The 12,701-nt window shown below is 42.2% G+C and overlaps 2 protein-coding genes across 2 annotated transcripts; one reads left to right on the top strand and one right to left on the bottom strand.

Moving 5' to 3' along the window:
- Window positions 1-686: 686 nt before the first annotated feature.
- Window positions 687-4,742, bottom strand: LOC115794472 (CD209 antigen-like). The gene is made up of 7 exons (XM_030750002.1): window positions 4,605-4,742; window positions 4,342-4,422; window positions 4,168-4,260; window positions 3,900-4,094; window positions 3,239-3,399; window positions 1,330-1,451; window positions 687-1,047 (listed from the first exon to the last, which is right to left on the bottom strand). The coding sequence occupies exons 1-7, from the start codon at window positions 4,663-4,665 to the stop codon at window positions 900-902; spliced, it is 861 nt and encodes a 286-aa protein (XP_030605862.1). The 5' UTR covers window positions 4,666-4,742; the 3' UTR covers window positions 687-899.
- Window positions 4,743-5,739: 997 nt separating this feature from the next.
- On the top strand, window positions 5,740-10,486 carry tspan13a (tetraspanin 13a). Its single transcript, XM_030750003.1, has 6 exons — window positions 5,740-5,942; window positions 8,340-8,507; window positions 8,608-8,688; window positions 9,575-9,688; window positions 9,772-9,885; window positions 10,012-10,486. The coding sequence occupies exons 1-6, from the start codon at window positions 5,880-5,882 to the stop codon at window positions 10,084-10,086; spliced, it is 615 nt and encodes a 204-aa protein (XP_030605863.1). The 5' UTR covers window positions 5,740-5,879; the 3' UTR covers window positions 10,087-10,486.
- Window positions 10,487-12,701: the final 2,215 nt, after the last annotated feature.

Raw genomic sequence — 12,701 nt, 5'->3', positions numbered from 1 at the left:
AAAACTGCAGTACGGAAGTTAAAATATGCAGATGAACTGTTAATATGAAAAAAAGTATTTCTTATCCAGTTACTTGGGTAATCAATATAAATAGAATACACAATTGCTAAAATAATCGATAGTTGTAGCCCTACTGAAATTTGCAACATGCCATAAGCATCACCTTCTCACATAGAAGAAACAGGATTCAGGTGATAGTTATTGTTGTAAGTAAAGTTTATTTATATAGCATTTTTCACAGACAGAAAAGCCCTGTACAATAATTAAAACACAATATCACCCCCCCACACCCCAGAAAACACTATGTTAAAAACATAACATTACCATATAAAAGAAAAAGAATAAAAATAAAGTCAGAAACCAGAAAGCCTGGTTAAACAGAAAAGTTTTCAACTATTTTTTAAATGATGCCACAGAGTCAGCTAAATGGAGTTGGAGTGGTAAACAGTTCCAGAGCTTTGGTGCCACTGCCTAAAAAGCTCTGCCCGCCCTGGTCCTTACTCTTGTATGTGAGACAACTAAAAGACTTTGATTTTGTTGTGTGAGAGACTGTTGACTTCTTTTAAAAAAATTTTTTTTTAATGTTTTTAAATGCCTGGATCAATTTTAAATATCGGATTTATATCGGTATCGGCCGATATCCAAATGTAAAATATCGGTATCCGTATCGGACATAAAAAAGTGGTATCGTGCCATCCCTAGTCACTACTACAGCACAGACACTCGTGGCATATTAGGTGAAACTGGATAATTTCCCACGGCACACTAGTGTGCCACGGTACACTGGTTGAAAAACACTGGATTATTTATTTGACACAGAAAGATGCCCCCTGTCCTTATTGCAAAGACAGAAAACAACAAATAGTTACTGTCATTAAATAACTTCATTGTTCTGGCTCCTAATCTGCTTTGATTAATGCTCTTCTCTCACAGATCCAGCGGTTATTCATGGTACAGCTCACTTTGCTCCAGCTGGCCAGAGGGGGCACCGTTGGTACACTTAAAGCACATGATGTTCCATAGCCAGCCCCGTGTGTTGTCCAGTACCTGAGGGACACACACACACACACACACACACACACACACACACACACACTTAAACAAACCAATGGCAGAAAGTGAAATAATAAAAAGCAGAAACAAAAATTACTTTTTTCTAAATAACCTTTAACCTAAATAACATCTTTGCAAACACAACCATGATCTGAATGTTGTGCCAAACAGGATGAGTGTGTGTGTGTGTGTGTGTGTGTGTGTGTGTGTGTGTGTGTGTGTGTGTGTGTGTGTGTGTGTGTGTGTGTGTGTGTGTGTGTGTGTGTGTGTGCTTACGTCACAGTGGTGTTACTCCCATCCACCCACGTCCATGCGTCCTTCGGGCTCCTCTTGCTGAAGCCAATCCAGTATCCGTGTTTATCATCATTATATGTCTCGGTGTGGTTATTGATAAATTCCTGTGTTTGTACACGTGTTAGATAAATAAATAACAATATTAATCTTTGAGCCTGCTTGAGATAAAACAGGATGATATAGAAACATCTATATAAAATATGTATAATAGGCTTCAAGTATGACTAGTGTGTAAGATGTTTAAATAATAACTTAAAGGATCTGAGACACAAAAACAAGTTTTACGTTGTGGATTTCATTTTAAATGGGTGAATTGTCCTCCCCCTTCATCGGTTACAGGAGTATCCAGACTCGTACTTCAGTACTTTGCACTTTGGCCCCTTTGGCTGCAGTCACAGCTGCAGACCGGCTGAGACCCTCCAGGCTCGGTGCGCCTCGATCCTCCTAATCTCTGTCAGGTTGTCTCAGAAGTGTCGTTGAATTCGTTTCTGCAGATCTGTCCACAGATGTTCTCTGAGCCACTCACAAACAGTCAGAGACCTGAAAAGCCCTGAACCCCCCCAGCATTGTTTTAGGGCTGTCATTTGGTCGCGATCCTGCTGACAGGTGGATCTTCTCCCCGTTCCTCAGGCTGATCAGTTTCCATGTTGCTGCTGCAGCTTTGCAGACCAACACCATGATGCTACCACTACCATGCTTCACAGCAGCTAATGAGGACTTCCGGGTCTGTGCAGCCACGCAGCCCTTTTTGGGCTTTAAAGTAACTTTTCACCCTTGAAGCTGAAATAATTTTTTCAAAATGAAATCGAATCTTTTCCTCGGGACACCTTCTGTGCAAAGGGCTGAATGATGAAGAGCAGGGTGTCACCCTCTTTGATGGGATCTTCACTGACCAAAGAGCGCCTCGGTACTAAATGTGGAAGTGAAGGCCACTTAAGCCCCTTTTCCACCGCCGGGGTTCTGGTGCCGGTGCAGGTGCTGTTCCCAAAAGAACTGGCGAAAAGCTTAAAAATGGGCCCACGTTCCCACCGCGTTTCTGTGAACTGCTCCTTTACGTATGAGTGTGGGCGGGTCCTCGTCTGGACACGAAGCCGAAGCGCACAAACGTGGGAGAACACGCTCCCCTTTCTGTGCTGCAAATACGTTTTAGGGTCCAAACCAAACTACTGCAGCATCTGTGTGCAGCACAGAGGGAAACACAGACAGCGATTAGAGCAAGACGACAAATACGCACTTTGTGTCCTTTTATCTGTGATATGAACTGATACAAAGCAGCAAGTTCAGCCTTAGAGCCCAACCTAATTCACAGCCGTGAATGTCGCTTCTTTTCTCCTGTAATACACATGTAATATGGTAGAAAACTTGATGTTGAGACGGCAGAGTCACGCCCTTCTGCCGCTTTTGTCACGCGTTCGTGGTTCCAGACCAGCTAGTTTGCAGGGCCGGAATTGAACCCATGTTTCGGCCGAGCACCGAGTGCTTCGGCGGTGGAAAAACTGCTGAACGGTTCAAATACTGGCACCGGCACCAGAACCCCGTCAGTGGAAAAGCAGCTAAAGACTCCTGCTGCGTCTTCCATTTTAAAGAGACCACAGTGAACAAGTGGGGACACTCAAATACTTTGAAATACTCTGAATGCTTTTAAAATGATACACATTATATTTTTAACTACTGATTGATGAAGAAATACATTTTGTTAAAATCCAGTTACATGTGGCCAAAGACTGAAGTGGAACGTCATTTTTAGCTGCATATTTGTTCCTGTTTTACACACACTTTTAATTATAGTAGTACTAATTATAGTAACTTCCTTGAGTCTAAATTACTCACACTTTGTCACATTGATTTCCTCTGAACATTAAATAAAACATACAGGATAAATGTGCCTTACCTGTTCTTCCAGACTTCCAATCACTACCAGATCTGCCTGATGACGTTTGCACTCCTCACGACTGTCGTTCCAGCCCCTCCAGGACTTCCCGTATTGACCTTGGAAAAACAGGTAACAGCTGGACTGAAACAGCACCCAGGCGTCCAGGCAAGGCCTGCACACTGTTCAGGAAAGGAGCGGGACAGCAAAACCAAAATCATTGTAGAGATACAGCGGTATGCAAACGTTTGGGCACCCCTGATAATTTTCATGATTTTCCTTTATAAATCATTGGTTGTTCGGATCAGCAGTTTCAGTTAAATCTATCATACAGCAGATGAACACAGGGATATTTGAGAAGTGAAATGAAGTTTATAGGATTTACAGAAAGTGTGCAACAGTTATTAAACAAAATTAGGCAGGTGCATAAGTTTGGGCACCCCAACAGAAAAATGACATCAAAAGTAACTCAGATATCACTCTGTTCGTCTGCTATATGATAGATTTAACTGAAATTTCTGATCCAAACAACCAATGATTTATAAAGGAAAATCCTGAAAATTACCAGGGGTGCCCAAACTGTTGCATACCGCTGTATAACTGTACAGTTTCTGATAAAGAAAGTGATGCTAGTTTCTGTGGAATTTTAAATGTTTTTGTGCTTATTATGGGAATAAAACACCTTTCTGTGGGCAGAATTTGTTCACTGGGAAGTTCTCATATTCCAGGATGACTCCGACCGTCCAGCGGAGTCGGTCTCTCTCTCTGGTCAGCTCCTCCGTCCTCCTCTCTGAGGCCGCTCTCTCGGTCATGAGCTGCAGGTTCTGCGTCGTGACATTGACCGTTTCTCTTCCGTGCTCGCTCACGGCTGCGTTTACTGCAGTCAGAGATCAAACTGTGACTGCTGAGAATGTGTGATCGCACACGGATACACAGACGGGCGGACTTACAGCTGAGGGCGATGATGACCGACACCAAGATGAGACAAACACCAACCAAAGCTGCGACAACCAAAGAAAGTCGAGTACGAGGTGGAGCTTTCGCTGCAATAACAGTAACAACCATCAGTTTGTTTCAACAATTGATTAAAAATGTATATATTTGTTTGAAAAACCCCAAATAACCTGTTATGACAGGATGTGCTTCCCATGTCTTGTCCTCAGTCTTCACCTGCTCATAGATTACTTCTGTGCTTTCTGGCTTCTCTGCAAACAGTAAACGAGGTTAAAGAAGCTGAAACTCAGCTGTGATGTGCTCTGTGTGGCGGGCAGGCACACTGATGATTTAAACTTACTCTTTGCATCAGTGTTAGAAGTTACATGCTGAGTAGCACAACATTACAAAATGAAGCAGCTGCTATGGAGCAAAAAGGAAATCTGTGACTCACCGTATGCTGAATTTGCTTTAGTCTGAAATATGACCGCCACATAATTCTCTCGTTCCTCCATGATTTAGGTAACTTATTTATTATCAGCAGTATTTACTGTGTTGATCTCAAACCACCACAAACCTGCTGCCAGTTAGTGTAAGTGAAGCTTGGTGGCAGAGAGGCTCTTACAACATCTGCACTTCCTGTTTTTGGCAGAATGTCATCAGAAGGCAAATAGATTCTTTTTTTAAAAATGTCATAAGATGGTTTCACAAGAGGTGCAGAAATATTCCACAGTTTGTCTGCAGATGGCTGCTCAATGTGTGATCAGCGCTTCAGTTAATGTGCGTCACAGAATTAATATCAGGTGTAACTATGCAGGTAGAGTTTTACCACCATACTAAACTTATGTAACTATATAACAGCATATTCTATTACATCATTTTCCCATTACAACTTTATAAGTTTAATATTCTCAAAAAATTTTATGTGTATAAATAACGATAAACAAGCCGAACGCACAGAAGAATAAACAGATGTAAAGTTGTACACTGACCTGATTATTTGCAGGTCAAACATCTCTGACCTTCTGCTTCCCAGAAAAATGCAATGATAACATGACCTATGACCTCTGAGGCTGCTGTCCTTTCAACAGAAAGGGGTGCTGCTGATATTGTCATTTGTAATGAAGCTCTTTGCTTTTGGACTCCTCTGTACAAATGAAAGAACATTTTATTGCACTTTTAAAAAAATGAACTAATCTCTGAAAAATTAATGCAAATATGCAGATTCACTGAATCCGAGAGCAAAAGATCAAATTCAGCCCCTTTGAGCGGTTTTAGACCAAAATAAAATGACTTGACAAACTCGATCTGCGCTGTCTGTGTGTATCCACTAGAGGGAACTATAGAGTAACAGGTGATCGCTGTGCTGAAATCGTCTCATTACCAGGTGAAAAGATCTCATTCTGCGAAAGGATTATTTTAACTTCTGCATTATCAGACTGAAGTCATTAAAATCAATATTTTTTAGTAATCGTTAACCAAAGTAAACCTATGACACGTTCCCGTGAATTCACCAGGAAATGACTGCAATTATCTGTTTGCAGAACAATAAGCGAGTCACGTGTGAGGGAGGCAGCTGACCAATCAGAGCGCAGGATATCTCCCAGGAAGCACCTGCCGGGTCTCCACCTGCAGATCAGCAGGAGCGACCGGCCGCAGAGAGTCAAGAGAGCCGCGGAGAGAGCCGAGGAAGAGGAGAGCTTTAATACGTTCCGTCCTGAGAGCAGCGATGGTTTGCGGCGGGTTCGTTTGCACCAAGAACGCACTCAGCGCGCTCAACATCCTGTATGTGGTGAGTAATAATAAGCTGTGTTCACTGGGAGGTCAGATGTCTCCTTTAAGGCCGCTTGAGTCAGAAATCTCTCACATCCGTTAATTTACAGCTAAAAACGAGGGAAAGGCGCGTTTGCCATGGAAACGCCGCACAGGTGGCTAAATGACGTAAATGATTACAGGTAAGAGCGGCTGTGCTTTCGCTGGTGTTGTTGAACCATCTTTGGCACCTTCTCTCAGATATTCATTTTTAAAAGATTATTATTATTGTGCTACGTCAGTTTTCATTACCAAAAACCTGAAATGCGTAACGTGGCGTTTTGACGCACAGAGTTCAGAAAGGTCGCTTTTCAAATAGAAAAAATAATCTAACTGTGTGATCGGAGCACTGCCGCCTGACCGGGTTTGGCCGAAGAGAGGTCCGGACCACGACAAAGTGCACGAGCACAAAACACGGCGACAGCGGAGTTTTCAGGTTTCCAATTTTTTTAAATGTATTATCTTTGACTGACTTAGACTTTGGTGCACAGGATTTATGAAGGGCTTATATATGAAATATATATATTTATTATTATTGTATCTACATTATAATCACTCCAGTCCTTTTTGGCTACTCTTTATAGAACTGTAATGTTAGAGTTGTTTCAGTTTCTGCAGCCCTCTTGGCAGATCTCTCGGGAAAAAGGACAATTTTAATGTCAATGATAGTTTTTACCCTTATTAATAAAGAATATATGAAAGCCACTTTGCCAAAAACTGACTGCAGCTTCTACCATGTGACAGAAATGTTCTTTATGACTCAAAATGAATTGATATCATTCATAAGAGATGATGTTTGAGATATTCTTGACTATATTATAGGTCCACAAGTCATTTACAACAATATAAATACCAGCAATAATTTTTTTGGGCAAATACCAGAAACCACTGCTACTGTGTACAGTGTGGCAGTGTGTACTTTTTGCTTACATGCAGTGCAGTACACATTCACATTAAAATTCAAATCAGTTTATTGCACCCTATAAATTCTAATATATAGGTATATCTGTTCATTACAGGGTGTACCCTGCATCTCCTATGACAGCTGGGATTGGCTCCAGCCCTCCTGCTATCCTGAAACGAATAAGCAGAAGAGAATGGATGGATTTTTATTATTGCAACAATACAATGTTTTAATAGATAGGAAAAAGTATATTTGATACCAAGATCTACTGAATTTTTCAACACCAGGATGTGTTTTTAAGAACACCGCAAGATTTCCGCGGAAGCCCACACCCTAAAATTAAAACGTTTTGTGAGATCTCACAAAAGTCCATCTTTTTTTTTTTTTCTCCCATGTCCCTTGTGGGCTTCTGTATTTTTAATACTTACTATTACATTAAAATACCAAAGAACCAGGTGATATTAAATGTGAAAGATCAACATCCAAAGAGTACGCTTTGGAAAATGTTGATAATTGTGACTGACCCCTTACATCATTTTGTAGAACTGTAAAGTAGTATCACACAGAATTACTTAATAAATGAGTGGACACTGAAGTATGAAGCTAGTTTTATATGAACTTGTATAAGAAAGCATTTTTATATGAAACATTTTAAGTGATAAAAACAGAAACTTGAAGAGCTATTTTGCTAAATGACTTTATAAGCGTGATCATAAATGTCACCATAAAGATTTTATAAATAAATATTTAAGTATGTAAATGCGTTCTTCATTTCGGAGTGCTGTCTGTGACAGAGGTACAGCTTCTTAAAATCAACCACCTGATGTTTGTGATCTGTAGTGAGAGCAGGAGGAGGTATGACAGTCAGAAGAAGCAGGACAGGATCCATGTGAGAGGGAGACAGGTGGAGAGGTGAAGCTGGAAGGAGCAGAGGGAGGGCAGGTGGATGAGCTTAAGTACCTGGGCTCAACCATCCAGTGAAGCAGAGAGTGGAGGAGCTTCATGGATGCAGTGACGGAGGATCTGCAGAGGGTTGGTGTGACAGGGGAGGATGCTGGGATAGGCTGAGATGGAGGCAGATGATCTGCTGTAGCGCCCCCTAAAGGGAGCAGCTGGAAGAAGCAAAAGAAGACTGTAAATGCAGAAGGACTTCTTTTTGATTTGTATTTATTTGATGTACCTTTTAGATGATGTGTTTCTGGTAAAGATTAAATTATGTTTTAGCAAAAACATAATTTAAGCCCACTTATTAGCCTCCACTAATAAGTGGGCTTGTTTGCAGCCTGGGGTCTGAGATGTTTTAACTGTGGCCAGAAATATGATTTGTGGAGAAATGAAGGGAAAGCATGTTCAGATTTATCTGGCTCAGTGAGCTTAGTTCATGCTGCAGTTCCTGCTCCTCCCCCACAAACACTTCCCGGTTCCTTAGAAAGGAGATTTTTGCTTTGTCTCTAAGATGCTTTCTTCCTGCAGCTGGTGAGTCTGCTGCTGATCGGGGTGGCAGCCTGGGGCAAATGGTTTGGCCTGGTCTCCAGCTTCCAGGTGGTGGCAGGGGTCATCGGCGTGGGCATCTTCCTGTTCCTCGTTGCCTTCGTGGGTCTGTGTGGCGCCCTGAAGCACCACCAGGTCCTGCTCTTCTTTGTATCCTTTGTGCAAACCAAGGATTTTATGTTGGATATGTTTTGATTATGGTTTCTGAGCATAGCAGCAACTCCGTTTAAGCTTCCTCAGCTCGCTCCAGTACATGATCATCCTCTTCACAGTGTTTGTGCTGCAGTTTTCGGTGTCCTGCGCGTGTCTGGCTCTCAACAAAGACCAGCAGGTAAGTGTGTTTGAATATGTCACAGGTTATTACAGCTCATAGGCAGTGCTGCATTCTTGTATTTTGTATTTGTATTCAAATATTTTAAGGACTGTACTCAGTACTACTTAAACTTCTATTTGATTATTTCTGTAATGTGTCTTCTACATTTTGGGAGTCAGTCATGCACATTGTCCTCAGTCACAGCATGTTTCTTGTAGTTATTCAGATGAATCATTCAGAATATAACCAACAAATAAATAATGATTTTTTTGTAAGTTTAAAAAATGGGACTTTGTTTAATCACAGGAGCAACCGTAGCAGCTACAGACCTTCAGTAACTATGTGACTGTGAAAAGCACAGGGTGGTGATATCAGCAGGAATCTTTTTTAATGTCTTTTTTTTTAGTTCTGTACCAAGTTCATCCTAAAGCAGGGAACACAGAACCTCACATTTGCTGAAATTTGCCAGTCAGCTGTGGCAGCACCGACTCCTCTGTTAGACTCACTCATTTTAAAAACTCCTCTTTTCTCGAGGAGTACACGAAGTACGATGCTGAGCCTGTGAGCTTTAAAATTATTTTATCGTTCTGCTGTACGGCACTTTGGCCCCTGCGGGTGATTTAAAGTGCTTCATAAATAAAGTTGGATTGGATTTCCTTCCTGCATTCAGTCTGCGTGTCTCACAGCACTTTTGCGGGCGTGCTGACCACTCAAAGAAATCTACACCACATTCTCACATTACCTTTCTATCCTGGGTTTCCTGGCTCTGTGGGGCATTCTGATTGTGGAGGTGTTGGTTCAAGGTGTAACTCAATGAGAAACACACAGTGGAAGTAAGTGAAAGTATTCCTGGGGTTTTCCTGGAGTACATGAGTATCCATCAGGCTGTGGTTTCCATCTGCAGAACCTGCTGCTGGAGGCTGGATGGAACAAATCTGAGGGCACTCAGACGGACGTGGAGAGGACTCTCAACTGCTGCGGCTTCTCTCAAGTGAACGTGAACGGGACGTGTCCTGCTGTGAGTAAAACATTTAGGACATCCCTCAGTTTTCCTCTAAGCAACTTGATCAAGATTGATTTTTGCTCTCTTCTCACTCCCAGAGCTGCTTTAACAAGCCTTCATCTTGTGTGACCTGCTCAAACATCCTCCAGAGTTACGCCGGGCAGGTGCTGCAGTTTGTGGGCGGCATTGGTCTCTTCTTCAGTTTCACAGAGGTCAGGAAAACGTCCCTGCAGGGAAGCTGATGGCTTTGAAAGATGTGTAGTCTGGTGTGAACGAGTGCTGATGTGTTTACGGCGCACTGAGGAGACTGACAGCTGCTTCCTTGTTGTTCCTTTCAGATCCTTGGAGTGTGGCTCACCCACAGATACAGAAACCTCAAAGATCCTCGAGCTAATGCCGGAGCCTTTCTGTAACCACGCACACTAAAATGGTGTTTCTCCTTTGTGCTGCAAACCAAAGTTTTCTCTGTTTGTGAGTTTCAGAGGGAGACTGCAACTTCTGATGGAGGATTAAATGATGTGTTTAAGGACACCAACCCTGAAACTTTGCTCATGTTCAAAACGAGTCCAGCCTTTTAAAAGTGTTTGTATATGACAGGAAATAATGAAAACATGATGGATCTCTTTAATCAGATCAGTGGAGGAAGAAAACCCACAGACGTGCCTGTCTTTGGTTCCAGGACCTTCATACTGTGAGGCAGCAGCATGACCATCATCATCACAGTGATTCAGTGTGGTGTAACAGCTGTGTGTGTTAGAATAGAATAGAATACAATGCCTTTATTGTCATTATACAGGATGTACAATGAGATTGGAGAAAAAATGCAGAGACAAATGCACCAAAACTAACAAATATGAAATACAAAAAGTACAAAAAAGAGCACCAAAAGGAAGAGCGGTGAGCCGCTGCGTCTGTGCGCGCCGCCATCTTGAACAGTGTCACAGGATAAATGATGCAGACTTTACTGCATCGTTCAACATTAGAAAAAGATCACAATCAAGATTTTATTAATTTTATTGGCCGTTTATTTGACTCTCCATAAACTGATGTTATTGTCACAAAGGGCTCAAAAGTTTCAGTCTCTCTTTATCTGCCGCTCACTTTTTGAAGCAGCATGTTTTTTTTCTACTGTGACCTTTGAACTCTTCAGCTTCTTTCATTTCAAAGGTGGATGAAAAGTTTGATGCGACTCGTGTGGGTGGAACGTGTTGGAAGGAGTGTCAGTCATACTTGTTTTACTTGGCTGTTCCTCACATAACTCACTGATATTTATATGAAGGGAAGTCACAGCAGCAGTCACCACACTGATCCTCGAGTCGCTGGGACCACGTAGACTTAGTTTAGGTTAAAGTCTGTCTGCATTTAACCAAATGTAATAACTCTGGTGTATAAACGCTGGTGTATAAACTCTGATGTACCAACTCTGAGGTAATAACTGGTGTATAAACTGTTCCTATGCAGTCCAAACAAACCCAAAGCTCTCCTGGTGCCTCTGCCTGTAAAGAGGATAAAGCAGAGTTTGAATAATGAGCACTTTTGAATACTGAGGCCTGAGGAGGTCACAGGACCTGCTGATCACATGACACCCCCCCACCCTTCCCCTGCGCGCTGTTCCGAGCTGAAATAAATGACGTGTGCTAACAGACGTCTGTCATGGCCGTGTGACTTATTGAGAAGGAAGTGACAGGTGTATAAGCTTCCCCGTTTCCCGTCTTTAAGCTAAGTTAACCGGTCACTAACGGACTCCTCCTTTAACCCTTGATGATTATCTGGAGCTGTGTGTGCTGAACTAACAGCACACCTTCTGTAAATAAGGCCGAGTGAGGACACGCCCCTTCCTGAGACGGCTGACCCTGTAAATTTGGCTGTTTTACCAGAATGAGATGAGGATCAGATTACAGTAAAGTTTCCTGTGTTTAAAGCTGCTGAAGCTCCGTCAGTCATGTTTGTGCTGTTGCCGGGGTGACGGAGGCCACGTGGTCTCATGCCCCACCCTGAACAGGATGCCGATCAGGAACTGCGGGCCTGAGGCGGTCGAGCCTGTTCAGCCGCGTGTCTGTGACCTCCGGCAGGTTAAACTAAATGCTGTGTGTACACAATAATAAAGGTGTTCCATATTTAGATGCACCTAAAAACATGGTAATAATAAATCTCTGCCTGAGAGGGAGGGGGCGTTTCACACTATTAAATATCAGCTGTTTGTTTCCTAAACTTCCTGTTGGCTCACATAAAGTTGGGACTTTGAAGGTTTTTTTTGTTTTGTTTTGGGGGGGGGGGGGGTATGTCTATGGGTGGGGGGGGGGGGGGGGGGGGGGGCAACTTTTCTGGGCAGGAACAGTTTAGAAATGCTTCCAGGGGCAAAATTCATTTGATGAGGAAGCCGGGAGGACCACATGGTGAGTGTGTCCTTCATGATTATGATTGTTCGTAAATGATATTGAGGTCAGTGAGAAATGATCTCTGAAGTCAGACTCGTGGATTTGCAGGAGTTACTTTTCATTTGATCCGAGAGGAATAAAAATCAGATGGTTGTTCTCCTCCAGACCTGCTGTCAGGGTGGATTCAGACTAACACCAGGACAGCCCTCCAAGCCCACAGAGATGTGGGCTCACCCTCAGGGTGATTTAAGGTCTGCATTTAAAAGCAGATCAGTCAGATCCTGATTTTATATTTAAAAATGGATTAAAATAAACAAGTGTCCCCTATCAGCAATTACTCCCTTTAGTTAATATCACTGTATATTTTTTAATAATTTATCCAGGTAAAGACCTGAACATGTGATTTACCAGAGCCAGTGTAATCTTTCCAATGTGCTAATTTCTCTACCAGTCAAAAAGATCAAGTCCTCAAAATAATTGATTTTATTCTTTTTAACATGTAAAAAACATTACTACAGATACTACTCTATTAAAGAAAGCTAAGGACTGTGTCATATCTCTAATATTAGCAAGTTTTAGATGACTAATGAATGAATTGATTTAATTACAGCAGTGTCCATCATGTACTGGAGTAAACACTTTTCTACCAG

This window comes from Archocentrus centrarchus, chromosome 16 (genome assembly GCF_007364275.1).
Source record: "Archocentrus centrarchus isolate MPI-CPG fArcCen1 chromosome 16, fArcCen1, whole genome shotgun sequence".
NCBI lineage: Eukaryota > Metazoa > Chordata > Actinopteri > Cichliformes > Cichlidae > Archocentrus > Archocentrus centrarchus.
This window is presented reverse-complemented; position numbering and strand designations above follow the sequence as displayed.

Excerpts from the sequence above, each read along its gene's own strand:
- LOC115794472 (XM_030750002.1), bottom strand. The coding sequence starts at position 4,665 with ATGGAGGAACGAGAGAATTATGTGGCGGTCATATTTCAGACTAAAGCA. Across the intron at positions 4,261-4,341 it reads AGCACATCCTGTCATAACAG|CGAAAGCTCCACCTCGTACT; the intron begins GTTATTTGGGGT and ends CTGTTATTGCAG. Across the intron at positions 1,048-1,329 it reads GGGAGTAACACCACTGTGAC|GTACTGGACAACACACGGGG; the intron begins GTAAGCACACAC and ends TGTGTCCCTCAG.
- tspan13a (XM_030750003.1), top strand. The coding sequence starts at position 5,880 with ATGGTTTGCGGCGGGTTCGTTTGCACCAAGAACGCACTCAGCGCGCTC. Across the intron at positions 8,689-9,574 it reads CTCTCAACAAAGACCAGCAG|AACCTGCTGCTGGAGGCTGG; the intron begins GTAAGTGTGTTT and ends TTCCATCTGCAG. Across the intron at positions 9,886-10,011 it reads TCTTCTTCAGTTTCACAGAG|ATCCTTGGAGTGTGGCTCAC; the intron begins GTCAGGAAAACG and ends TGTTCCTTTCAG.